Source organism: Halichoeres trimaculatus, unplaced genomic scaffold (genome assembly GCF_033239565.1).
Source record: "Halichoeres trimaculatus isolate MK-OKI-2021-1 unplaced genomic scaffold, fHalTri1.1 fHalTri1_scaffold_2, whole genome shotgun sequence".
Lineage (NCBI taxonomy): Eukaryota > Metazoa > Chordata > Actinopteri > Labriformes > Labridae > Halichoeres > Halichoeres trimaculatus.
Window position 1 is genome coordinate 36,697,281 of NW_027437180.1, and position 24,970 is coordinate 36,722,250.

At 40.7% G+C, this 24,970-nt stretch overlaps 1 protein-coding gene across 7 annotated transcripts in view; it reads right to left on the reverse strand.

The window, feature by feature from the left end:
• LOC141805198 (nucleosome-remodeling factor subunit BPTF-like) overlaps positions 1 to 24,970 on the reverse strand; it is a 77,072-nt gene that overhangs the window by 17,259 nt on the left and 34,843 nt on the right. For 4 of the 7 annotated variants that reach the window (XM_074690090.1, XM_074690081.1, XM_074690041.1 and 1 more), the window contains 17 exons: positions 22,658 to 22,782; positions 22,273 to 22,425; positions 22,018 to 22,168; positions 21,806 to 21,845; positions 19,153 to 19,378; positions 18,881 to 19,027; positions 14,197 to 14,327; positions 13,931 to 14,045; positions 11,595 to 11,812; positions 10,958 to 11,198; positions 10,605 to 10,867; positions 10,367 to 10,480; positions 8,616 to 8,777; positions 8,420 to 8,502; positions 2,527 to 2,752; positions 2,103 to 2,440; positions 1,797 to 1,970 (listed from right to left, as the gene is read on the reverse strand). In XM_074690090.1, the coding sequence (XP_074546191.1) occupies positions 1,797 to 1,970; positions 2,103 to 2,440; positions 2,527 to 2,752; positions 8,420 to 8,502; positions 8,616 to 8,777; positions 10,367 to 10,480; positions 10,605 to 10,867; positions 10,958 to 11,198; positions 11,595 to 11,812; positions 13,931 to 14,045; positions 14,197 to 14,327; positions 18,881 to 19,027; positions 19,153 to 19,378; positions 21,806 to 21,845; positions 22,018 to 22,168; positions 22,273 to 22,425; positions 22,658 to 22,782 (2,907 nt within the window). The remainder of the gene's footprint in view (positions 1 to 1,796; positions 1,971 to 2,102; positions 2,441 to 2,526; positions 2,753 to 8,419; positions 8,503 to 8,615; positions 8,778 to 10,366; positions 10,481 to 10,604; positions 10,868 to 10,957; positions 11,199 to 11,594; positions 11,813 to 13,930; positions 14,046 to 14,196; positions 14,328 to 18,880; positions 19,028 to 19,152; positions 19,379 to 21,805; positions 21,846 to 22,017; positions 22,169 to 22,272; positions 22,426 to 22,657; positions 22,783 to 24,970) is intronic. The other 3 variants (XM_074690099.1, XM_074690061.1, XM_074690050.1) reach the window with 3 other exon arrangements.

Below are 24,970 nucleotides of genomic sequence, written 5' to 3' on the forward strand. Positions count from 1 at the left end.
GCCTGACAGCACTAAAATAAATGTAAAAAAAATGGGATCTTATATTTTGGGTCGACTCATTTAGCTGGAAACACCATGTGCCAATTTTTATCTGTTGACCCTCAGAGGAGGAGCTGAACTCATGTCAGGTTTCGTTTTTGACAAAAGCATAAAAACTTGTTGATTTCAAAAGATAAACAGAAAAAGGATAAGTAAAATGACTAAGTAAACGTGAAGGTAAATGTGAAATTTGGAGGAATTTACAGTTACAGGAGGAATTAAAGGAACACTGCTGCTTGTGCTGGATTCACAGATAGACATATCACTGCCACAAGTCACTGATTTCTTTGTCATATATCGGGGCCGTTGACACGGCAACAGTGATGAAACGCAAAAGTATTGTTTCGGCCACTCATTTACACAGACACAGCATTTTAGACCACTTCTGCAATCAGCATTCCCCAGTTCACCAGATGATTGCCCCAATTCTGCTTGAGGGAAGATCTACTTCTGGACAAGACAGTTATGGCGCCAACTACTGGCTGGTCACTACAGCATTTTCACTTTCTCAGTGTCTCTGTGTTTTCAGATTTTTTCACTGCAAAAAATGAAATCTTATCAAGTGATTTTGTCTTATTTTCAGTAGAAAATACCTTTGCAGACATAAAATGAGCCATATTCACCTGATGAGTCTAGAAAAACGTCTTGTTTTAAGGTCTTTGAAGACAAAAATGAGGTCTGAATTGCTTAAAACAAGTAAAAAAAACTGACAATGGAACAAGAAAATTTTACTAAAAATTTCCATGAGACTACAATAATGTCTTGATAAAAGTAACTTTTCTCTTGTTCCACTGGCAGATTGTTTTGACTTGTTTTAAGCAATTCAGACTTCATTTTTGTCCTTGAATAACGTTTTTCTGGACTAGGTGAATTTGGCTTGTTTTAAGTCTAAGAAGACATTTTCTACTGAAAATAAGCCAAATTTACTTGATAAGACTTTCATTTTTCCAGTGTTTCACTATGTTTTCACTGCGTTTTAGCGTTTTCAGTTGAATCGTTGTTGTTTATACAAGGCATGAAACAAAAAAAGCCCACAGTGGAAGTTTAGAGGCTGTGTTATGCTCTCCGCACAAACATGGTGCACAGAAATAAGCCTAATGCGATCCACACATGACAACGTGTGAGGCTTTAATGCTTTTAACACCCTGTGCGGCATCTGTTGGTGTCCATTCCCAAACTGCAGGGGGCAGTTAATCAGAAACATACATCTACCAGTCTAGCATAATAATATAATCATAGCATAATCTGTCCCAGAGAGCTTTCAAAGTTCTTTTGACCAATTCTTCTTCTCAATTTCACACCATTAATTATTTACCACTCGGTTGTCATGGTGATCTCATACGGTGAAGAGTCATACAGATGCCTGTATTTCTAGGAGATCCCAGTACGAGATCCTGTTCTTCAGCTATCTTGTCTGGGCGTCTCCGCCCAGCAGGTTAGAAATGGGTTTATTTTTATTTATTTAGGCTTTTTTTTCTGGCAACAATTTAGTTTTGAGTGGTGTCACTCAGGCAGTGATAACTCCACCTCCTGTTCCTGATGTGAGCGGTTCTTTCTTGTTGTTGTGGTGGTTGAAACCCAAAGAATGAAGCCCCTTTAGGCTCTGAACTAGCAGCTGAACTGTCTTAACTGAAAACGGGGGATTTGTTCAGTGTTTCAGTGTCTTAAAGTAACATTAACTGGTGTCTTAGCCCAGTGACATTTGTTTAAAAGAGACGCAAAGACACAGACACACACACGCTCCTGCAGCTCCTTACTGGGACTCGTCGTACGGCGTCTGACAGATACAGTACAGCTCCTCCGTGCTGCTCTCCTGGCCACGTTTACATTCCACACAGATGTAGTCGTCCATCTTTTTGGCCTCCTTTTCTGTGATGCCCACACAGTCGCCGTGATACCAGTTCGTACACAAGTCGCACCCGATGTAAAACCTTCGGAGAGAAGAAACAGACATGTTTTCACTGATGCTTTGTTACCATGAGTATATCCTTGAGGATCCTAAAACAGAAGATCATCAGAAGATGGGGCACATGAAATCCTAACAGGTTTAACTTGTTACGTACTTGGTCTCGTCGTAGGGCGTCTTGCAGACGCAGTAGAGCTTGACGTCCTTCTTGGTCTCCTTGGAGCTCGTCGTCACGATCATCTTCTTCTTCTTGGATTTGGGCGACGTCACCACCTCCCTCTCCTCCTCCCGTTTCCTCTTGTGGCTGGAGGTGACGGTCGTGGTGAGGTGGCGTTGGGACGAAATGCCGTGCGTATGCGTGTGTTGCTGCTGGTTGTGGGCGGCAGCGGCGGCAGCGGCGGCGGCGGCTGCGGCAGCCTGAGCGGCCTGTTGGGCTGCGGCCTGAGCCCTCTCCTTCTCCCTGCGCATACGCAGCAGGTCCCTCTTCAGCTCCTCCTGGGGGGTTAAAAGTCGGGACAGGTGAGTGAAAAGACACAGCTTTGAAGCTTCAATCTGATGCTGCTCCGTCCCTCTCGTCTTACCTGAGCCTCCAGCTGAAGCTCCTTGTCCAGAAGAGCTCGCTTTTTCAGGATCTCCATCTTTAGGCTCTCTTTGTGCCGGTACAGAAGCGAGGAGAGTTTGCTGGCGTTCGCTAACCTCCTCTTTGCCTCCACCACCTCTTCCTTCTTCCTCTTCTTGGCCGCCTGCCTCTCATCCTTGTCTATCCGGTCCAGGATGAACTTCATCACCTGGTTGCATACGATCATCCTGAATGGACACAAAAGGATTCATTTTAGTCGTATTTAATACAGAGGATGTGAAGAAACACTGCTAATGAGGGCCTGTGTGAAAAAGCTCTGCGGCCTTTCTGGTGTATTTCTAAGGCTTTGGATTTTCACGACTCTCCTGCGAGGAGAAAAAGGATAAAGCAGCATGGAGGGAAAGGATTATCACATATCTGAATCTTGAATTCAGAAAGCCACAGAGGAAGAGAGTAATCCCTCTGACACACCAACAGACGGGAGTGGAGCGGTAATAAAAACAATGCCTCAATGTTTCAGAAAACTGTCCTTTTCCACATGTCAGAAACGGCCGTGCATGTCAGTGAACAATAAAGTGTTTCTCTCCATCCGAGTCCTTCGGGCGCTCCGTTGTGTAAGCTTATTAACAACAAAGTCTTGGACTTGTATCTCGTCATTATCGGCCTCTGATGCGATCTCTCCTTCCTCTGCTGTGAAGTGTCAAATAAAGACTGGAATGAAAAACGCTAACACTTCAGGGTTTAACTGATTTCTGCTCGAACCACACAGACAAAGATGTAACCCATTGGTTCCCAACATTTTCCGGGCCATGACACTATTTTTACACCACAAATTTCTGGTGATCCCAAGAGACTTTTTCTTTCAAGAGTTAGTTTTTGATCATGTTTTTTAACGCTGATGCAAATACAGATTGGTTACAGAATAATTTAGATAATTATATCATTGATAATAACTATTATATATTTTTACTATTAGATATTTTTGCTCCTGTGTTTGTCTGGAGATCCTACATGTAACCATGGCTGCATTGTTTACATGTGAAATCAGCTGTTTGCAGCCTGTAGCAGGTCAATGCTAACTGGTGCTATGCCTGATGTTTCCCACAAGGTAAGGAGAAGGAGGTGAGGACAACGTGCTGGTTTCTCAGGTGTGAGCTAAGAAGTGACGACATGGACCTGTCCTTCCATCCATCGTTATTGGGAACGTAAAATCTATCTCCAATAAGATGGACGAGCTAGCCGTGCTAACCCAGCAACAGAGGGAATACCAGAGGGCAGAGTAGCATCATGCTATTCACAGACATGGCTAACAGAGCTAACACCAACGCCACATGTGAAGAGCTTCACCTGCTGTGAGCAGACAGGATCCAGGAGACAGAGACTGAACAGACTGCTGAAGAAGCTCAGTCCTGGACCCTGTGGAGGTGGAGGCTGGCTGAACTGGACAATGATGGACAAGCTGTCAGCATCTATATTCTTATGGAGCTTTTTGCACTTTCTGTACACTTTCTTACTTTTGTTTTCTTGATTGCTGCTGTGACTCCTGAATTTCCCCTCAGGGATAAATAAAGTATTTTCTATCCTATTCTACCCATTAGAGCACAAAGTGACCATTTTATTTTTCCTGATCAGAATACAGCCTTCATTTACAAGGCTGAAAATTAATACTGAACGATCTCTCAGTACACTTTGTGCTTATTCAACTCAGCAAATTTCTTTTCAAATAAAGAGCTTTGTTCCAGATCATGTCTGCTCCTGTAGCTCCTCCAGTAGCCTAATCCTTTGTAAAAACATAACAGTGTCAAATAAAAATTACAGTCATGTCTGTTTCTTTCACAATTCATTGCGTGTCAATATTTGAATATTTTTATAGAACAAGCACATATCTATTAAGTAAAGCATTTTTCCTATAGTACTAAAACTTGACATGATAGAGAAAAACTGAGATCAGTTTTGGATTCCATACCCAAAGAATATTTCAAAAACAGCTGTCAGACCTAAGTCAACAAAAACTGTGTTCGCCAGTGTTATCAGATTCATGCATACTGCCTTATTGGCTCCCCCTTTTTCTGTTTCCCTATTTGTATTTCATACATTGTAATTTTTTAGGTTTCAATGTATTCAGTCCAAATAAATATTCTGTACTTCTCCTAAACCATGTTATATTGATGTGTGTTGATGCTGTCTGATGGTATTTTGATGTGTTGGATTTATACTTTTGTAGAGACGTGAAAAAACAATTGATTGGTTTAAGATGGCTTCTTTACGAGCCAAGGTTTTTGCTGTTCCTGATACAAGGGAAAGTGAAAGTAGAATGCATGTGTTCAGTTTCTGTTTCGGGTCACGATGTCAAGGTTAACCTTTGTATAACAATGTGACTGTCTCTTTTGGGGCTCTCTTGGGTCTATCTGTGTGGCTTTGATTGAAGTGGCACCTTTGGCTGTCATATTCTTCTAGGATCAAGACTCAGTTTCCCATGAGCACATGGGAAATTCTTCTCCTGACCCGACCGAGAATACTCATAAAGAGCATTTGCAAATGACCATTTTTAGTGCTGATAATCTCATTTTAAAATGTGGATAATGAACACAGAAATACATTACAGTGAAACTACTATAGAGACACTCATGAAGTCCTCACAGGGCCTTTAACCAGGTGTCTTACAGATGTTGGAGGGTTGTGAACTTGTGCTGTATTTATTTGTGAGAGACTGTGAGCGTCAGTAGCAGGAAAGTGGAGTGAATGGAGAGATGGACAGATAGAGGATGACTGGGAGGCCCTACTGCTCCTGTAAACACACGCCATCAGACTGGGTATTAAAAAGACAAAATAACATCTACAAGTCGTGAGGGTGTATCAGTGGGTCTAATCTCTGGCTTTATCAGGCCACTATGTTCACTTGTGTCTGTTAACATTCACAACTACGGTAGAAAACTGTGGGTTCACGTTCAGCACCACGCTGCTGCACAGGTGCAACTTTGTGGGAACAGCGCACACACTGACACATCCGTGGCTGCTGAGGTCGAAGACGGGCCAAAAGGTTCCTACCCAACTGTAAACGCAGCTTGAAGAGAGGACAGCGCTAATGTAACAGGACATGCGAACAACACGCACGCCGACGTCACAGGCTGAGGTTACAGAGCCGTGTTTTTGGAGGAAAAGCGGGAGAAAAGGATGAAATGCAGGAATGGAAAAGCAGGATGAAAAATACACAGGGAGACAGACAACAGACAGAGGTGCAGTGATGTCACGGCAGTCTGGGTTCAGGGTTTCAGGTCTGTGTGAATGGGCACAGTGTTGACACACTGTCTGTGGACATAAACACATGGTTGTCAGGGTCATCCGTGGGTCACGGGATGCTCCATCTGTCCTTAATACTCCACCACTTTCACTTCTGTTTTAGAGTCTCCGAAGTTCTGACTCCGACATGAGAGTTAGATCCTAATATATTCAAGGTCAGGCGATTAAAAAAATTAATCTAATTAATTACAGGATTTGTAATTAATCGAATTAATCACATTTTAATCACATATCTGATTAGGGTCTCTAAATAAAGATTTTGAATTCTAGGATATTACAAAGTTTTAGTGTATGACTAATTTATGACATATCTTAATGAGGAGTCTTAACCAGTATTTGTTTCTCGGTGCGCTGAAGCCACTTTTATAGGGGTTGGAAGTTTTGTGACTAAGGAAAAAGAGTTTGAATGATGTGATTCAAAGCTACACGCGCGTGTATGGTAGGTGGTGGTAAGCATCAGAGCTGTTTTAAGTAGAAGATGAAGATGAGGTGACGCTGCTCTGCATTCGATTTAGCCAGACTGGACACCGTGGCTATGCTAGGCTAGGCTAATGCTAAACCAAGTTAGCCGATCAACTGCAAGCAACTACTTAACTGTAATATTGGTAACAGGCTGAAGCTTTTACAACACTCAGTTACATTGAAAAAGATAAGATGGGGCAAAGATTTGGCCGTAAAAACTTTTACTTTTTTTTATTACATACACGTAAAAATGTCAAAAAGATGACATAAAAACATTTGTTTTCATCACTACTGAAATTACAATGAATATAAAAAACAAAAAACTAGGGGCCGAAAATGGAATAAACCAGTCTAAAACAAGTGGTATACCACTTACGGAACTGGTATGCCAGTATAAAAAATTGGTATAGTCCAGTAGAAAGTGGTATATTCCATTCTGCCGAAAGTGGTATGCCAAATATCACTTTTCGCTCTTGCTGTCACTCTTTTTTCAAGTGGCTAATATTAAAATGTCTGTGTTTGCTGCCATTGATGTCTTTAGATGTCAATTCGATTGCAACCCGTCCGGGTCTGGTGGAGCTTGTCAATCAAAATCCTGCTCGTAAACTACTGTGGGTGAGAGCGGTGCGCTCTTTGGATGAGAGCTCAGCATGGATATGAGGAAAAGATGTGAGATGACAGAGACAAAGCGAGACGCTGCAAGTCAGAAAAGTTCAGGGCAGCTCACGCTCCAACTGAGGATGTGTCACAGTAGTTCAGAGATAAAGAGCGGTGCCGAGAAATGATGACAGAGATCATGAAGAGATTTAGAGGATGGAGCACCTGACATGAACCTGACCAAAATAAAAAGTACATTTTGTCTGTTTTTTGGATCAAAAACAGGAAGAGAGACATAAAAGAGGAGAGTCCACTCTTCTTAGGTAGTTTTGGTGTTTACATAGTCATACAAAACAAGATTATTTGGGTCTTGAAAGATCGTTCAATATGCGCTGGAAATGGCCGGCAGCCAATGAGTCAATCTTGTGTCAGTTTTTATAACGAGATTAATTTTTTAATCACCTGACAGCAGTAAATGTAGCTCATGACCCCTGTAGGTGATCAAAGGGTTATCTTGTTAAAAATCAGTCTGAACTGTCTCTATGTGTCTTCTCCCTGAATAATAAGTTATAAAATTCTTTGGAAACTTTGAGTAAAAGCTCTTTGTGAAAAAAAGTATTAAAAATGTTCAAACTCTTGATAAAACAGCCCAAAAAACAATTCTCGTCTCACTCGATTAATATAATCCATCTGTATCTGACAACTCCCAGGAACTCAAACCAAAGTTAAGAGTTTAGATACAAAGGAAAACTTTTTTGTTTAAAAAAAACCAACTAAGATAATAGACTTCTACATAAAAGTCTCATCCCTATAAATCTCTGAAGGGTTTAAAGAGTCTTGTGTGAATTTACTGAACAACTCCCCTCATTTATAACCCGTTTGTCTTGTTTGTGGAGTCACAGTGAGAACATGCAGCTGCCGGTGGCTACACACCCAAACGTTCCCTTGGTTTGCTGTTCCTCGCAACTTTGATTTAGAGAGGAACACAAAGTGCAGAGAGCTGGAGTGACAATGATGCAAAACCTTAAAATCCATCACGTAGCTGTCATGGCTTTAAGTATATTTAGACTTATAGAGGATACCACCAGGGGGCGCACCAGAGAGCAGAAATCATGGAGGTTAACGTTTTGATCATTTTGGATCTTGATGCTCAGTTTTTAAAACATACTTTATACCCAAATTATACAGCATCTTGTCTATAAAAATTAAGCTTATGCAGAAGTGCTAAAAGCTGCAGTTCACTGAGTGTCCACCAGGGGCTGGCCGCAGAAACACAGGAAGCAACATGATGATTCTTACAGCAAATATAAATATGTTTACAGACTGATTCAAAAACCAGTTCAGGTTTGATTAATTCATTTTTCTATTGGCAAAAACTAAGTTTTGACCATATATGGGCATGACTGACATTAGCTGTCTGCAAATGTGCCAAATCAAACTATGCTACATTGAGCCCAGCTTCTTTAAAATGCGTCTGTATCTTCAGCTTGTATGTGCAGGAAGGCAGTATGTCAAAGAAAGTTCTGGACACAAACCTCTGATTCTCTTCCCTCTCTGCTGGCGTCATGGTCTTCTTCTGCTTCAGGTGCTCGATCACAGCGTTTTGTTTCATCACCACCTGAAGGATCAAGAGCAGGAAGAGTTCAGAGTCAGCACACGTTGTCAGAAACAGTCATGCGGGCTTAGATTAACCCGAGGTGATGGACTGGTGGACAGGATTTACACACAAACCTGTTTCTGGATGATGTCGCTCTGGCTGGCTGAGTTGAGGGCTTGCTCCCTCTTGGCCTCTGCTGCTTGTCTCTTCTTTTGTTGTTGCTGCTCTCTGAGCTGTTGGATCCTCTGGAGCTGCTCCTGGACTGAAGCCGCCTGGATGGTCACTACATTCCCGATCTGTGTGGAGAGAAAAGTGTACAATACACAAGATTGATACTCCGTAATAGAGTTCAAGTCTTTTTGAGAAGTGGTGACAGTTAAACTATTTTCCCACTCGAGTGGCTCTGCCTACAGCTGGTTAAGAGTTGATTCTACTTGAGAGCAATCTAAGACTAAGGGTCTTTGACTCCTTAGCCACCAAGATGCCCCCATGTTACCCCGTAGCCCACCAACTTTCCATACACCTGTGGCTGACCTCAAGTTTTACTTCCCTGGTAAGAAAACTGAACCTACCGAAGACGAATCTAGAGAAAATACCGCTTTTAACTCGGTGTGGATAAATTCATTAACTGCCAACGTGCTGGCTTAATAAATGTGGCAAATCATTAGCCAACAATAAAAAAAAGTCATGAGTTGAGCAATATTATCAATGCATGTAATCAAATTTCAGTATTATTTCAAAAATCATGAAAATTTATTAAATTTTAATTAATTGCAATTTTGGAATTTCAAAATCATTTAATGTTTTTGCAACTTTTTGATAATTAAAAAAAAATTGCAAATATTTTTTTTTAATTTTTAAAAAAATTCTAAAAAGCAAAAAATCTGAAATCAGCAAATTTTTTAAATTTATAAAAATGTTTGTAATTTTTGAAAAATTGCAAAATGTTTTAAAAACCTTTTTTTTAATCTAAATTTGCATTTTTTTTATTTCTATTTTTTTAAACATTTGCAAATCTATTAATATTAAAAAAATAACATCACACGCACAAATTATTTGGATAATTTTTCACTAGATTTAAACTTTGTTTACAATTCTATACACTTATTAGTCTTTATGGTGGATATACCGTAGATTTTGTGGCTCCAGAATGGGCCACAAAAGAGTTAAATTACTACTGGTTGATTTGGATAAGGATGTTATCTTTTATTGAACACATGAAAAAAATAGATTTATACTTTGGGTCTATTTTTTCTAAATGTCAACATACATTCAGATGGTGCAGAAGTACCTGATTTTTTAACTTTCACCGAGACACCTAACGTTAAAGTTTATCTCCTGATCTTTGGAGGAAATGAATGCTATCAGGCTTCAAGTTTCTTCATCAAAAGGTAGGAAAACACTTCTCCAATGATATAAAAAGGGAGGACGAGGATTAAAAGCCAGTAGAAGCACAATATGAGTGAGTGCATCCACAGCTAGGCACAACAACGATCATTACAGTCTCCTCAAACTGATCAGAATGAAGTTTAGAGGTATTAACGGTACAGTTACAGGAGGAAAAAAAAAGAAATCTCCTGCTGGAAACGATAAATAAAAACTACAGCAAAAGTTTTAGACAGCTCCATAACCTGACATATCTGGAAATATTTAATTTTATTTAGGCTTTTTTAGCAGAATCAAGTTTTGGGTGGTGTAATTTGGGCAGTGATGTAAATGATGCTTTCTCAAAACTCGTGCTACTCTTGAACTGGCTCAGTGGAAACGGGGCACCGGGGGATGCTTTGTTTGATACTTTGTGGTGAAATCTTAAAACTTGTATGATGCAGAGAAGACTTTCTGAGTTAACATGGGCCAATGAAAGAAGTCTGGTTCACTGATCTACCTGTCCTCCCTGAGCTGAGGTGGTCCCGGTCTGTTGTATCTGGATAGGAAGCTGCAGTTTGATGTGCTGCGGCAGGGAGCCTCCAGCCTGCTGCGCCTGCAGCTGAGCCAACACCTACAGACACAACACAGAGGATACACATTCAACCAAGGGTCTCTTTAAAAAAAAAGATAACACACACTTTTTTAGGATTACTTCAGCTGCTTTGAGACATAAACACTGCCCATGTGAATCACACCTCTACCTGCTGTTGCAGTCCAGACATGCTGATGAGCTGAGGTGACTGCTGCAGCTGCAGCTGAGCGGCGCCACCTGGAGTTTTGATCTGCAGCGAGGTGGGAGACTGGATGGGCATGTGAGCCTGGGTCTGGTTGGGTAACTGGCCCTGTGGGGTGGCTGAAGACGGGGTGCTGGTGGTGGCCAAGGGGGTCGCCCCTGCCTGGATGGGTGCTGCAGCCTGCTGGACTGGGGTTTTGGTGGAGGTGGAGTTTGGCTGGGTGGCTGGAGAAAAGAAGGTGGAAGATAAAGATAAAGATGGTGGTTAATTGAGTAAAATAAAAGTGAAGGAAGAACTTTTCTTCCTCGTCTCACCTGTGCTTGATGTGGGCGTGGCTGCAGAAGCCAATGGGGTGAAGAGGAATCGCTGCACCTGGCCGTTGGGGAGAGCTGCCTGCATGAGCTGCTGACCTGGTCCTGGGATGACAGTGACGCCTTGAGGTATGACCTGCAGCTGACCCGTGGTCTGGCCCTGACCCTGAACCATCACCGTCAAAGCCTGTTGGGTACCGCCCACGCCAGCCTGCCGCTCTACGCCGGACCCCGCCTGCTGCTTCTGTAGGAGAAAAGGGAAGACTTGTTGGAAACACATGGTATGGTCTGTTCTATAAGATCCAGAGGTCTGAGACTAAAAGATTTCATTTTTCCAAGATATAGAAAAGTATTTGAGCTGATCACACAAAACCTATGTGTCTATTTAGAGTTCAGACTCCGATGACGGTTTGTGAGACCTGAACAACCCTCAGAGGCGACTTCATCCCCATATTTAGAAAGATATGAGCCATACGTGCTTTCAGTTTAGCAACCTTGGGAATCAGTGATCTCTTACTCAGTGATTTGATCATTTCTTCTTCTCTAATTAACAAACTGTACACAGAGCTGGAGGTTGTGTTTAGCTGCTGTTTGTGGTGTCTAACTCCTGGACACAGCTGTCCGTCCCTCTGCCTCTCACCTGTGTGAGCTGGGTGAGCTGTGCCATGGTGAGTTTAACTTGGCCTTGGCCCTGTGCTCGTGGGGTGCCGGGTGGTGTCTGGCCGGCAGCCTGCCCTGCTGTGGTGGGGCTGGCAGACCCCTGGCCGGTGACTGTAGCGACGGGGCTGGCGCTCGATATTGCTGTGGAAACTGCCTGGCCTCGGATGATCTGTGTCACCACTTGTTGTCCCCCCTGACCTGGAACCGAACAGTGAGACAGAAGAATTAACACATTTACATGTCACCTCAGAAAATTGGGAGGAAGGAAAAAAAATCTAATTATTATTATGTTGTAATTTAGATTCATACATAGTTTTTTTTAAAATACAACAAGTTGTCCTGAAAATGTAACACGTAAAGTGCCGTAACCATCAGGTTTACGTGTTTGTACCAAACTGCACCTAGGGATAAACCGATATCGGTTCAAGATCAGTGCCCCTAAAAGCTTGGTCGGTATCGGCAAGAGGGGCCAATCCATGGTGCCAATCCAAGCAACCAGCTTTCTCCCTTTTCTTTTTTACCGGCGCTCTTGGTTACTTGATTTGGAATGTTACCTCTGATGCACTTTCTTTGTTTTTTGCTAAATAACCAGTCTACAGGGCAAAAAAGTTACAACTGAATATCAATTTCTGCACATTCTGAAAGCATGGTTTTTACCAAACTGCTGGAAAACATTTTAATTTTTAGAGTTAAATAAATATTAACTTCAGTATTTCCATATATCCTGGCGGTCTGTGCCTTTTTCTAAGCTGTCTAAAAAACTGAACTGAACTTTGAGGCTCTTCCCTTGTTAAATAACGGACTACATGTGAGAAAGGAGTATCCTACTTTGGCTGACAGAGCCCTGAATGCCTTCTCCTTTTTGCAACAACTTACTTGTGTGAATCTTGATTTGTTTGTTAATAATTTCTTATTCTAAACAAATGTAATAATTATTGAAAAGTGAATAAAAGTTAGAAAAAAAAATCTTAAAGGTGACATTTCCTTATGTATTCTGAAGTCTGTTGGTTTCCAAAGGGGGTCCTTGGCCAGAAGCAAATGCTGTTTGGGGGACCTTGGTAGGGATAGGTACCCAATTAGGTACTTTTAAGCCGCGTTTCCACCAAGCAGTCCGGGTCGGTTCGTCTCGGTACGGTGCGCTTTTAGCGGCGTTTCCACAGACTCATCCCGGGACGGATCCCTAAAAACCGAGACGAGCCGTCCCACTTTTTTGGGACCCTTTCGTATGGGTGCCAGACTGAACCGATCCGCTCTCGGGAGGTGGAGCAACACACTGCAGACAGTTGATTGGTCAAAAGAATCGTCACTTACCCCGACAGCGGCTGCATTTCTCCTGGCGGCACACAGACTTCTCTGAAACAAAGCTTGATTGTTCTTTGTAACAGAGAGTTGCATGAAAATCACAGAGAGGACGAAATGCTGCATGTCTTCCATCTGTGCTCTTTGTTTACTGTGTCTCGTTTTCCTCTTTGTTGGATTTAATCGCGGGGTAAGCTGCTACGGCGTCGCGCTATTGTTTACCAGCTGTGGCTTCCGGCATGCGGCTTACACGCCGCCCACCACGAGAGGGCACAGTTTGCTGTGGAAACGCAAACGGGATGAGACTTAACTGTACCAAACCGTACTGAACCGTACTGAACCGAACTGCTTGGTGGAAACGCAGCTTTATAGGTATCGACCAAATTCTGTCTGTAGTACTGAGTACCAATTCATGTAAAATCAGACGGTACCATGTTTAGGTACCTAAACGCATCCTTGTGACTGAAAGGAAGTAGTTTCCATGCTGATGAACACATGAACACAGCATTACAAGTTTGTATTTTGGACAATAAATATATAAATTGAAAAACTTTGAGATTTTTTTATTTAACAAATTTATATTAATTATCATGTAAACCCATAAAACAACCAAAAAAACCCCAAACCTAACTATGCTTCGGCATAGTTAGGTTTGGGTACCCCTGCCCGAAGGGATTCAGTGCTTTTTGACCACAGGAACTAGGGTCCAAAATTAGTACAGGGGTAATCAATCTACCCCTTGAAAGAGCCATAGCTTGGAGGTAGTACTTTCCAGTGCTATGAATAATAAAGATGGTCTTTCTGTTTTCTTATATGGTGTCTTTTTTGCTAAATGACCTTTGATTTTGTTGCACTCTAGTGGTCTGTCATTGTATTGCAATTACCTTTATTTTCTTCTCCATGCATCACTGGTCTGATGTATATATCGTCACCCAATCAAAACATTGGCCTTAGTAAATCTTTCAAGTTTTGGGAAAACACAAAAGAGCATATGAATGCTCATGAATCTTTTATTACCTTGCTGGACCACAAGAGGAGTTCGGATTATCGTCTTTCCCATTTGTCCTGTCTGCTGGATCGGTGTTCGTATAACTGTCATTCCTGGACGGATCTGAGAACCCGCCGCCAGAACCTAGAAACACATTTCCATGAAGGTATTCCACTTTTTTCGAAGCTATCACATTTTTAACAGAGAGGAATGAGAATACAAAGCTAAAAGCAAGAGATACAAATGCCAACAGCAGCTCCATGAGCACTTCCTGTCAGGGAGGAGGCTGATGTACCTGCTGCTGGGATCCTGGAGTATTTGGCCTGATGTTGAGTGTGGTGGTGCGGGGCTGGAATGTGGTGTAGGTCTGGGCACCGCCTGCTGTGCTCGACGGGATGATACCCAAGACTTTCTGCTGAACCACACCTTCGGAGAAAAAAGAAAGAGTCAACAAATGAAGCCATATGATAAGAAAGAGAAGCAGGGAAGAATGAGAAGACTGAACTTAGTAGAAATAGACAGACAGGTGGTGTAAAGCCTCATTTATTCACAGGTTTTAAGAGGATGTACTCTCTTTAAACGCTCCCATTTGGTGCATCTGATACATCCACTAACTAGAATCCTGAGTGCTCAAACATCCGCCTCACAATTACTGATGTGAAGCTGTGTTTCCATGTTTGCATCCTACAAGTGAGCCCTCATTCAGAAACCCTTCACTGACACGATTAAAACATTATTTGCAGCTCTCTCCTTGCTCGATGGCCAGCTTTTGATCACAGTGATGGTAAATATTAGTTGTGCAGGTAAACAAAATCTTCAAAGACGGACTGAGAGCTTAGTTGGGTTTCCTTGAGCATACCTGACCCCCTCATAAATAATGCATGAATCAGATCCTCCGTTTGAACTGTAATCTGACAAAGGGAGCGTTTCACATTTGTTCACCAGGCTCTGTGCCTTAATGAGCTCATGTGAAGCCGGTGGCAGAAATGGAAACCATGACTGTCGCGCTTTTTCCTCCGCTGCTGCCTTTTGCCTCCTCGCTGTGGTTTTTCAACCGCGACCGAGCAGGTAAACCTATACATCAAGGGTTTCCCTCTTCAAACAGGAGCGTTGTAAGAGCTGGGGGGAGTAGCTGCTCTGGTCACACACATCAAACATGCTTTTCTATGGACGGGCTGTTTGGCTGCTGGGACTCCGGTGAGTGGAGAGGTACACTTTCATTCAAAAAGACGAGGGGGAAAAAAAGAAACATGGAATCTTGTTATAGAGGGCTACCTGTCTGGGAAGCAGACCTCAGGGTAAACTTGTTTTCCTGCCTAACTTCCTTAAGGCCTTCCAAAACAAACAGGGCGTCTAACAGTCATGCTGGATAAATACACATGTCCATTAAATGGTCACACTCCACCTGAACTTAGTTTCTCCTTCATGGTGACTTCAAAGCTAAGAAAAATCACTTTCTCTGGAGCCTCGGTGAGTTTAATTCTATCAAACTGATGATTGAAATGTTAAAGATATTTATTACCCAGCGCTCTTACAGATCTACTAGCTGTCTACGATGCTTGAATCTGATTGGTTGAAACCACTTGATGAAGGTTGTTTATTTCACTGACATGAGCAACACCAGTGGCAAACTGGTCCCATCACGTCAAATCAATCCAAGGAAAAGACTTCAGAGTCTTGTTTCTACTTGTTGTAGTCACAGATTGCAAGAAGGAGTAAAACCATTAGCTTTTGTTAGCATCATATTGTTAAACAATGTGGCTAAAAACATTGAAATTCTGTTATCATCGCATTGATTAACATGTGGCTAAACAATAGCTTCTGTTACCATTTTATCAGTTAATTATGTAGCTTTGGTTAGCTTTTATTAGCATCAAAGTGGTTAACAATGTGTCTCAAACATTAGCTTCTGCTATAATCATATTGGTAAAAATGAGGCTAAAACATTAGCTGAATTAGGATCATATTGGTTGACAATTCAACTAGAATTTAAGTCTCTGTTAGCATCAAAGTGGAATTCAATATGGCTAAAACTTCAATTTTCTGTTAGCACCATATTGGTAACAAGGTAGAGCAAATGTTAGCTTGTTGCAATCACATTTATAAAAAATGTGGCTATAACAGTGTGTTTTAGTTAGCAATATATTCTTAAGCAATGTTAATTAAACTTCAGCTTTTTGTTAGCATCATATCTGTTAAAAATGATGTCAATAATGTAAGCTTCTGTTAGCATCATGTCTTTAAAAATGTGGCTATAACAATATGGCTGTTACATTAGCTTTGGTTAGCGACATAATAGTTAAAGAGGTGGTTTAAACATTAACTTTGGTTAGCACAATGTTGATTAAACTTTAGCTTTTTGTTGGCATTATATCTTAAAAAAATGAGGCCAATAATGTTAGCTTTAGTTAGCATCATATTTGTAAAAAATAAGGCTATAACAATGTATTTTGGTTAGCATAATATTGTCAAGCAATTAAACTCCAGTTTTTTAAGCATTTTATTGTAAAAAAAAAAAAAAAAATGTGGCCAATAATGTGGTCAATCATGTAAGCCACTGTTAGCATCATATTCATAAAAAATGTTGCCATGATAGTGTGTCTTGTTAGCATGATATTGTTGAGTAATTTTGCCTAAACTTTAGCTTTTTAAAAGCATCATATCTTTATAAAACATGGCCAATAACATATGCTTCTGTTAGCATTATATTTATCAAATATGCAGCTATAATTATATGGCTATTACATGAGCTTTGGTTAGCATCTTAATGGTTAAAAATGTGGCTGAAACATTAATTACGGTTGCTGTAATATTGTTAAGCAATGTTGATTAGACTTTTGCTTTTTGTTAGCATAATATCTGTAAAAAAAATGATGTCAATAATGTAAGCTACTGCTAGCATCATATTTTTAAAAAAGTGGCTATAATATTAGCTTTGGTAAACATCATATTTGTAAAAAATAAGGCTATAACAATGTGTTTTAGTTAGCATAATATTGATAAGCCATGTTGATTAAACTCTAGTTCTTTGTTAGCAATTTATTGGAAAAAAATGTGGCCAATTGTTTAAGCCATTGTTAGCATCCTATTCATTAAAAAATGCAATAATAGTGTTTTTTGGTTACCATGATATTGTTAAGCAATGTTGATTAAACTTTTGCTTTTTGTTAGCATAATATCTGTAAAAAAATGATGTCAATAATGCAAGCTTCTGCTAGCATCATATTTCTAAAAAAATGTGGCTTAAATGATGTAGCTAAAGCATTAACTTTAGTTAGCATTATAATAGTTAAAAATTTAAAAATGTAGCTAAAATATTGACTCTGGTTAGCATAATAATATTCAGCAATTTTGCTTAAACTTTGGCTTTTTGTTAGCAACATTACTGTAAAAAATGTGGCTAATAATGTAAGCTTCTGTTCGCATCATATTTCTAAAAATGTGGCTTGAATGATGTTGCTAAAACATTAACTTTGGTTAGCATTATAATAGTTAAAAATTAAAAAATATAGGTAAAATATTGGCTTTATCATTAGCTCTGGTTAGCATCATAATCGTAAAAAATGCAGCTGAAACATCAGCTTTGGTGAGCACAACGTTGTTCAGCAATGTTGATTTAACTTTAGCTTTTTGTTAGCATCATATCTATCAAAAAATGTGGCCAGTAATGTGAGCTTCTGTTAGCATACTTACAAAATATAATATGGTTCTTACACTAGCTTTGGTTAGCATCACAATAGTTAAAATTGTAGCTAAAACATCATCTGTGCTTGGCACCATTTTTGTAAACAATGTGGCAGATATACTAGCTTCTGTTAGCATATTATTGGAAAAAATTTGCTGCACTTAATGGTACATTTCCTTTTTTTTTTAGATTGCATTGTGTTTAAAAACACACAGTTTCTTTTCTGCATTTAATGTTGCTAGTGTGTTCATTCAGTTTTTCTAATTAAGTTTTTCTTACCCTACCTTCTTTGCCACTTTTGCACTGAGGCTTATTTCTGCTTCACAGTCACTCTTGCAGCAAAAAGACATACGTGTTCAAGTAACAGATTTTCTGAGGAAGGAGAAGATATCTGACCCATAATATTCAAAGGAAAACCATCAGCTCTGCAAATGTCAGAAACTCTAATGTCAACTCGACAGAACCTTCCTCTTGGGTGTTGGGCAGAATCCATCCAGTACAGGACCGCAGACGGGCCATCGACTCATCTGCAGAGTCAACACTGACATTTTGAAAAGTTCAAAAGCACCTAAAAAAAGATAGCACATCCTGAATCCTCAGTCTGGAATGGAAACCTCAGACTACACAACTCAACCATCCATAAAATCATCCTACCAAAATAACAGCTTTCTCCTGGGCTACTATGACAACAGGACACTAGCAGACATCATGTTGCCCGGCTTACTGAGGTGCTGACTCACGAGGTCACACGACCACAACGGGTTTGGTGGCACAAGGAGGTAAAAACACAGTGAGCAAGAAACTGGTTTGGTGGTGGTGGAAGGAGCATGTATTTATGTTTTGGGATGCTTTTGTGTTCGTTGCTTCATTAAAAACTTTCTCTGCTTCCTTTCACTAACACAATAAAGTTAGTTACAGGCAATGAGAAACCTTCATCTACACGTGTACTTTATTTGCTGAGAGAATGTCTAATTTGTTGCCTTCAAAACATTAAGGCCTGAGGTGTCTGCCATTACCAACATTTTACGATGAGTAAAGACAGAGTTCTTCTAAAGCACCGTACGCGTTCTTGGCGCAGCAAAGTGCTTACAATGGTGTTTAATTAACGAGCCAGGACTAATTTTTCTTCCTTTGAAATGTCTCAGCCGTGGGTCTGAGGCAGAGGAATGAAAACATAAACAAGCATGCATCCCAAAACGGTGGTGGGCAGAAAGAAGAAGTGTCCACACTGAGTGTGTGTAACTTTACACCATCCGCCTGCCTCTGAGGTGTGACTTATTAAAACCTGCTGTACCTCCTTGTGAAGTTGGCACGTTGACCGTGACGATCTTGCTGTTGGCGGGCAGCGGCAGCTTAGTGGTCACCACCTTTCCACCCACCGAGGTTCCTGTAATCTGGAAGGTGTGCCCTCCTGATGTAGCCACGGTGGTCTCATTGCCAGCTAGATAAAAGGAAAGAAGTAATTTACTGTCTTTAAATACCACTTGCAAATCCCAAAGAAGTTGGAGAAACCATGGAGGAAACAACGTCTTAGCCAGTCTGTTGAACTGCTGGTTGCTTTCTCACCTTGTGTGCTTTGACCCTGCTTGACCCAGGTGGCAAACGACTGCTGGAAGTTCTTGTTCTGCTGGAATGTAACCGGAGTGCCCATCTTTGAGGACAGTACCACCTTGGCGGTGGGGGTGCCCTGGCCTGAGATTGAACCCACAATGACTTTGGGCGTGGCCGCAGGGGTTGCCGGAGTTCCTGTTGGGGTGGCGTTGACCGATCCGGGTTTCTGCTCCAGACGTTTCTGCACAAATCAGACAAAACATGAGCTTAGAAACATCACAACAGAAATCCCAAACAATCCCACACCACTTTAATCCTTTAGGTTTTGGGAATGTCCCAGGTTATCCAACTTCTGTCAGTTAATATTTAATACGCTTTGTGAAACTTCAGGTAGATGTCTAGATGACAAAACCTAAATCAGAAGAACTTCACAGTTGGTCACACTTGCAGATGGATGGAAAGACTTTACCCCTCCAACATTTACACAGTGGATTAAAGACGTGCTGTTTTATTCAGCTGGAGATAATAAGGTAATTTGTGTTGATGGTTTAAGCTCTGATAATTTTATAAATGCATAGCCTTCAACATCAATATCTGTAACAAGTAGCATCTGATCGAAAAACAACGGAGGTCATTCCTGAGACGCCACTTTGCTTCATGTCACTGCTCCTTGTGGTCTTTCCTGTTTCGATTGAGCCCTTAATAACAGAGCACATTCTTCAAACCCCAAACAGTTTATTGTAAATATTACTTTTGTTTTCTACTAGTGCTGTCAGGCGATTAAAAAGATCAATCTGATTAATCTGATCAATCTGATTAATCTGATTAATCTGATTAATCGCATTTTGATCTCATATCTGCCTAAGGTCCCCAAATAAAAAATGAATTCTAGGACTTTATAAGATTGTAGTGCATGGCTCATCAAATAAATACACCAAGAAGAGAAGATTTGTAAATCCACATTTTTTTCACCTGGCCAATATTAAAATGTCCATTTTATAGAAGTAAATTATGCTTTTCAGCCGGGGGAGGAGGGGTCTGGCGGAGCTTGTCAATCAAAATCCTGCTCATAAACTACTGTGGGTGAGAGCGGTGCACTCCTTGGATGAGAGCTCAGCATGGATATGAGGAGAAGATGTGAGATGATGGAGACATAGAGAGACGCTGCAAGTCAGAAAAGTTCAGGCAGCTCACGTTCAAACTGAGGATGTGTCGCGGTAGATCAGAGAGAAAGAGCGGCGCCATCGTGGGGAAAAACGACAGAGGGTCATGGAGGGGATCAAAGGATGGAGTGCCCGAGATGAATGTGATCAAAAAAAGTTTGTTTTATTTATTTTTTTGGACCAAAAACAGGAAGAGAGACAAAAAAGAAGAGAATCCGCTCTTCTTAGGTAGTTTTGGTGTTTACATAGTCACAGAAAACAATATTATTTGGGTCTTGAAAGATTGTTCAAGATGCTCTATTGGCTGGCAGGCTGAGTTAATCTTGTGTTACTTTTTATGTGATGATTTTTTTTTTTTACAATCACCTGACGGCACTAGTTATGATATAATAGTGAGGATTTGATATTGATTTTAATTTAGTATAGTAAAGAATCAGGCACTCACAGGGCCTGTCCTAAAAACATTGGCAATTAGGCAAATGTAGCTGATGTCCCCTGTGGGTGATCAAAGAGTTATCTGGTAAAAACATCAGTCTGAACTGTCCCTATGTGTCATCTCCCACAATTCTAAGATCTAAAATATGAGTAAAAAGTCTTTGTGAAAAAAAAAAGTATTAAAAATGTTCAAACTCTTGATAAAACTGCCCAAAAAACAATTCTCGTCTCACTCGATTTATATAATCCATCTTTATCTAACATCTCCCAAGAAATGATGGAGCGCCGAGACAAACGCGATCAAAAAAAAAGTACATTTTGTCTGTTTTTGGGCTCAAAAGCAGGAAGAGAGTTCACTCTTCTTATTTAGTTTTGGTGTTAACATAGTCAGAGAAAATAACATTAAGTGGGTCTTGAAAGATCGTTAAAGATGCCCTGAAAACAGCTGGCAGCGTAAATGTTAATCTTGCATTTATTTTTGTAGCCCGATTAATTTGAGGTTTCACTAATTAATCCATTTAAAGCATCAAAGCCACAGCCCCATTTTCTACCCTAACTTTCTTTGGTGTCTTATTTATCTTTTAATATAAGAATTTATGGAAATTTTTCATAAAAACAGAATTAATCAAAGAAACTGAATCATAAAAGTAACGTAAATACATGAGTTTAAATCAGTATCTAGTGCATCTTACACCTGTTCTTAAATAAAGTTTTCAAAAATGATCATAAAAGTATGAGCTTTTTTTCTATTAAATGTTCAACTTAAGCTTTATTCTGATACAAATGTGCCCCAAAAGAAACGTATTACATGGAATGACAGGCTTTCTGTATAATACACAGATGTCACTTGAAGCAGGGTGTGAAGCTTAACGTTGTCTGGAGCCATGTTAGAAATGCTGAACTAGCTTTGTTTGAGGTAATTTGAGGTAAAGTAGCTCGTCTGTCGGTAAGGTAAGCAGTGCCTCTCGTTGGACGGACTCATACTCTTAATATCTTCAGATATATCAAGTTATAAGAAGAAGAAAAAAATTGTGGTGCTTTCGGTTAATGCTTTACTTGAACACACTCACCTTTGCCTGCTCTGCTGCCTGGGCTTTCTCTTTCTCCACCCTACAGACAAAAAAAGTCCATTAAGCCTTCAAGAAAACTGAAAAGAAAACATCTTTCTCTAAAAGTTCAAAGTGACTTTGATGTTTAATGACTTAAAGTTTTTAAAAAGTTGGACATGTTTATAGATCTGTTACAACAGCCGGGGAAGGAAACGCCTGATCGACCCTCTGACCTTTCTGAAAAGGCTCTGATCTCCCAGAGGTCCAGCTCCTCCTCAGCCACCCAGGTCTCGATCACCACCGGACCCGTCTGCTTGGCAGGCTCGGGCTTCTTTGGGCGCAAGGCACTGGAGCGCAACCCTTTCCTCTGAGGGGTGTGGGTTTCTGGGAAGGTGGACGGATGAATATATTGAAGGGAGAAAGTCTATTTGGGTGTTTCCATTTTACACAACTAAACCCTTTCCTCAGAGTTAAGAAGTACGTCTAACCTTTGGGCGTCTCTGGCACTCCCAGCGGGCAGATGATCTTGCGGATGCAGTACTCGGAGCGGATGCCGTACGGTCCCACGTCTCGACGCTTGATGATCTCCGTGGTGGTGATCTCGGTGTCTGATGTCTCTGTAGCAATGAGTGGGGATAGGGCTGGTTTGGCACGGTGATGAGGAGGAGAGCCCGAGAAGATGGAGGAAATGCACTCCAGCATAAAAACAGTGAGGATGAGGCTTTTTTTTGTTTAGGATAATAAATCAACCTGAGTTTTTACAGAATTCACCAAACTAGACCTAATCTGCATTCATCCCCACCAGCAGTAAAGGAAAAGCGTCTGTATGTGGAGGAGAGTCAGAGGGGGTCATTGGGGTGTGTGGGGGTCTACCTGTACGTGTGGTGCCGACTGCAGCGGATGGTTTGACAGCCATATCGTCCCACCTCAGACAGGCCCACAGGAGTCTCAGCATCAGGCTCACACCAGCCAGAGACTTCACCGTCTGCAGGCGATACCTACAACGAGCGCCAGAGGTTAGAGCCCACATATCCCCAACACTTCAGAGACATACAGCTCATAAGTGGAGAGCAGCTACAAAAATGAAAAGAAGATCTTTGAGGTTTATTAACCGTCACTCAAATAAGCAACACCTGAAGCAGACTGAAAAAGAAAGGGGGAACAGTTTCTTCAAGGGGAACGGTCCAAAAATCCTCCTGACCTTTGTGCAAGTCTGATCCGTAACTACAGGAAACGTTTGGTTGAGGTTATTGCTGTCAAAGGAGGGTCAACATGTTATTAAATACAAGGGTTCACATACTTTTGTGAAGTGGTGTTGAAAAGGGGCAGAAAATAACCAGTAAAATTATAGAAACTTTTCTAAATTGTCTAAAAAAAGAGAGTGTGGCCTCAGTAGCCCTGCAGTCAGCAAAGTGTTGCTATGTGGTCAAGGAAAAGCATAGATAATTGAGTAAACTTGCATTAAATCTGGTTGTTTTAGCCCAAATTATGCACTTATCCTAACTGTGTTTAAATTACTGATTATAAATTCCCAGTTCACCCCCATACATTCCTGTTTATTCCCACAAATTCTCATGGAAAGTTTCCAACTGAAAATTCATGGAGTTGGAGTTTTGCAACCCAAGTATTAGATTAAGCAGACTGTATCTGGTGGTTGTGACTTATTTGAGGATCCAAATACTTTTTTATGACCATTTTATCCAAAACTTCAGGTAAAGCAAAACGGTAAACATATTTTTCTGGCAGCTGTAAATCATTTTAAATCAATAACATGAAGGTTTAATTGATGCATTATGCCATCATGAGCAGGATAAAAAAATAAGTAACTTTTCTAACACCTCCTGCTTAAAACCCCAAAAGTCAGAGGGACCATGAGGCCCTGCTTTGATGATTTCAACATTGACTTAAATGGGATAAAGAATCCCCCAGAGTGGACAAAAGCCCAACAAAAAGTCAGGGTTACTCAAAATTTTGGATGATTTCCTGTTGCTCTCAAGTGAAAAAGAGGTGGAAGGGATCACAGACGCTTCTTCTTAATGCAGTGATTGAGATACAACAAGGGCTGCAACCATTCGTCAAATTAATCAGATATGCTGACATTTAGGTGTTGTATTATTGTGTTTTCTTTTTTTTCTTAACTTATCTGTACTTGCAGTTCACTACAAGAAGTGGCAGGGGGCAGCATCACTCCTACTGTTCATGTTATTCTCAGAAATGGAGAAGAAGAAGTTCATATAAATTATGCACAAATGCATGGAGGATGCTCCAAAAAAGACAAGCCAGAGCTTTCAAAGTTTGGGGACATTTAATCGAAAACAAATCGGCATAACACGCTAAACTGCAAACTGAGAAAAGTCAATTTCCTGACTGAAACGTACAAGTACCTAATTAACCAGGTAAGGTAAAACAGGGATCCACAAAATACACCAAAATGTGCCAAATAATCATGCGTCTTCAACTCACCAAAAAAATAATCAATAGGCTAGTCGACATAAAAGAATAAATATTAGTTGCTACACTCGATTCAAGTCATGGGAAGTTGTAAATTTTAAATAAGAGTAGCTGGTTGCAGCCAATTTCATTTAGGCCCTGTTCACACAACAATGTTTCATCCAAAAACACTAAAACGCGGTGAAAAGAAATTGCGTTGACACAGAAATGCTGAGGGACTGAAAACACTGTAGTAAGCATGCCAGGCCAGTCGGTGGTGCTAGAACCGCCTTGTCCAGAAGCTCTTATAGCAGGGGTGGCCAACCAGTCAGAGACCAAGAGCCACAAAAATGGCTGTGGAACTACGGAGAGCCACGTCACACCCGTGGTCTTGCAAACACATTTCTTCTCACACATAAACCAAATGTCATAAAATAAAAATCAATATATTTCCAATTTTTAAAGCGATATTTACTGTGTTTGTGTGTTTACATTCGTACTGGAGAAAAGAAACTGAAACTTAAGTATCAACCCCAATTGATCCCAACATTGGCATCCGTATATAGTTTAGATTGATCTGCACACCATTACTCATAACTATATATATTTTACGAATGGATCAAAGAGCCACACACCGAAAGGTAAAGAGCCAAATGCGGCTCACGAGCCACAGGTTGGCCACCCCTGATCTATTGGGAGATTTTCACCCAAGTAGAGTTGGGCTGATCATCTGGTGTTTAGGCGAATACTAATCAG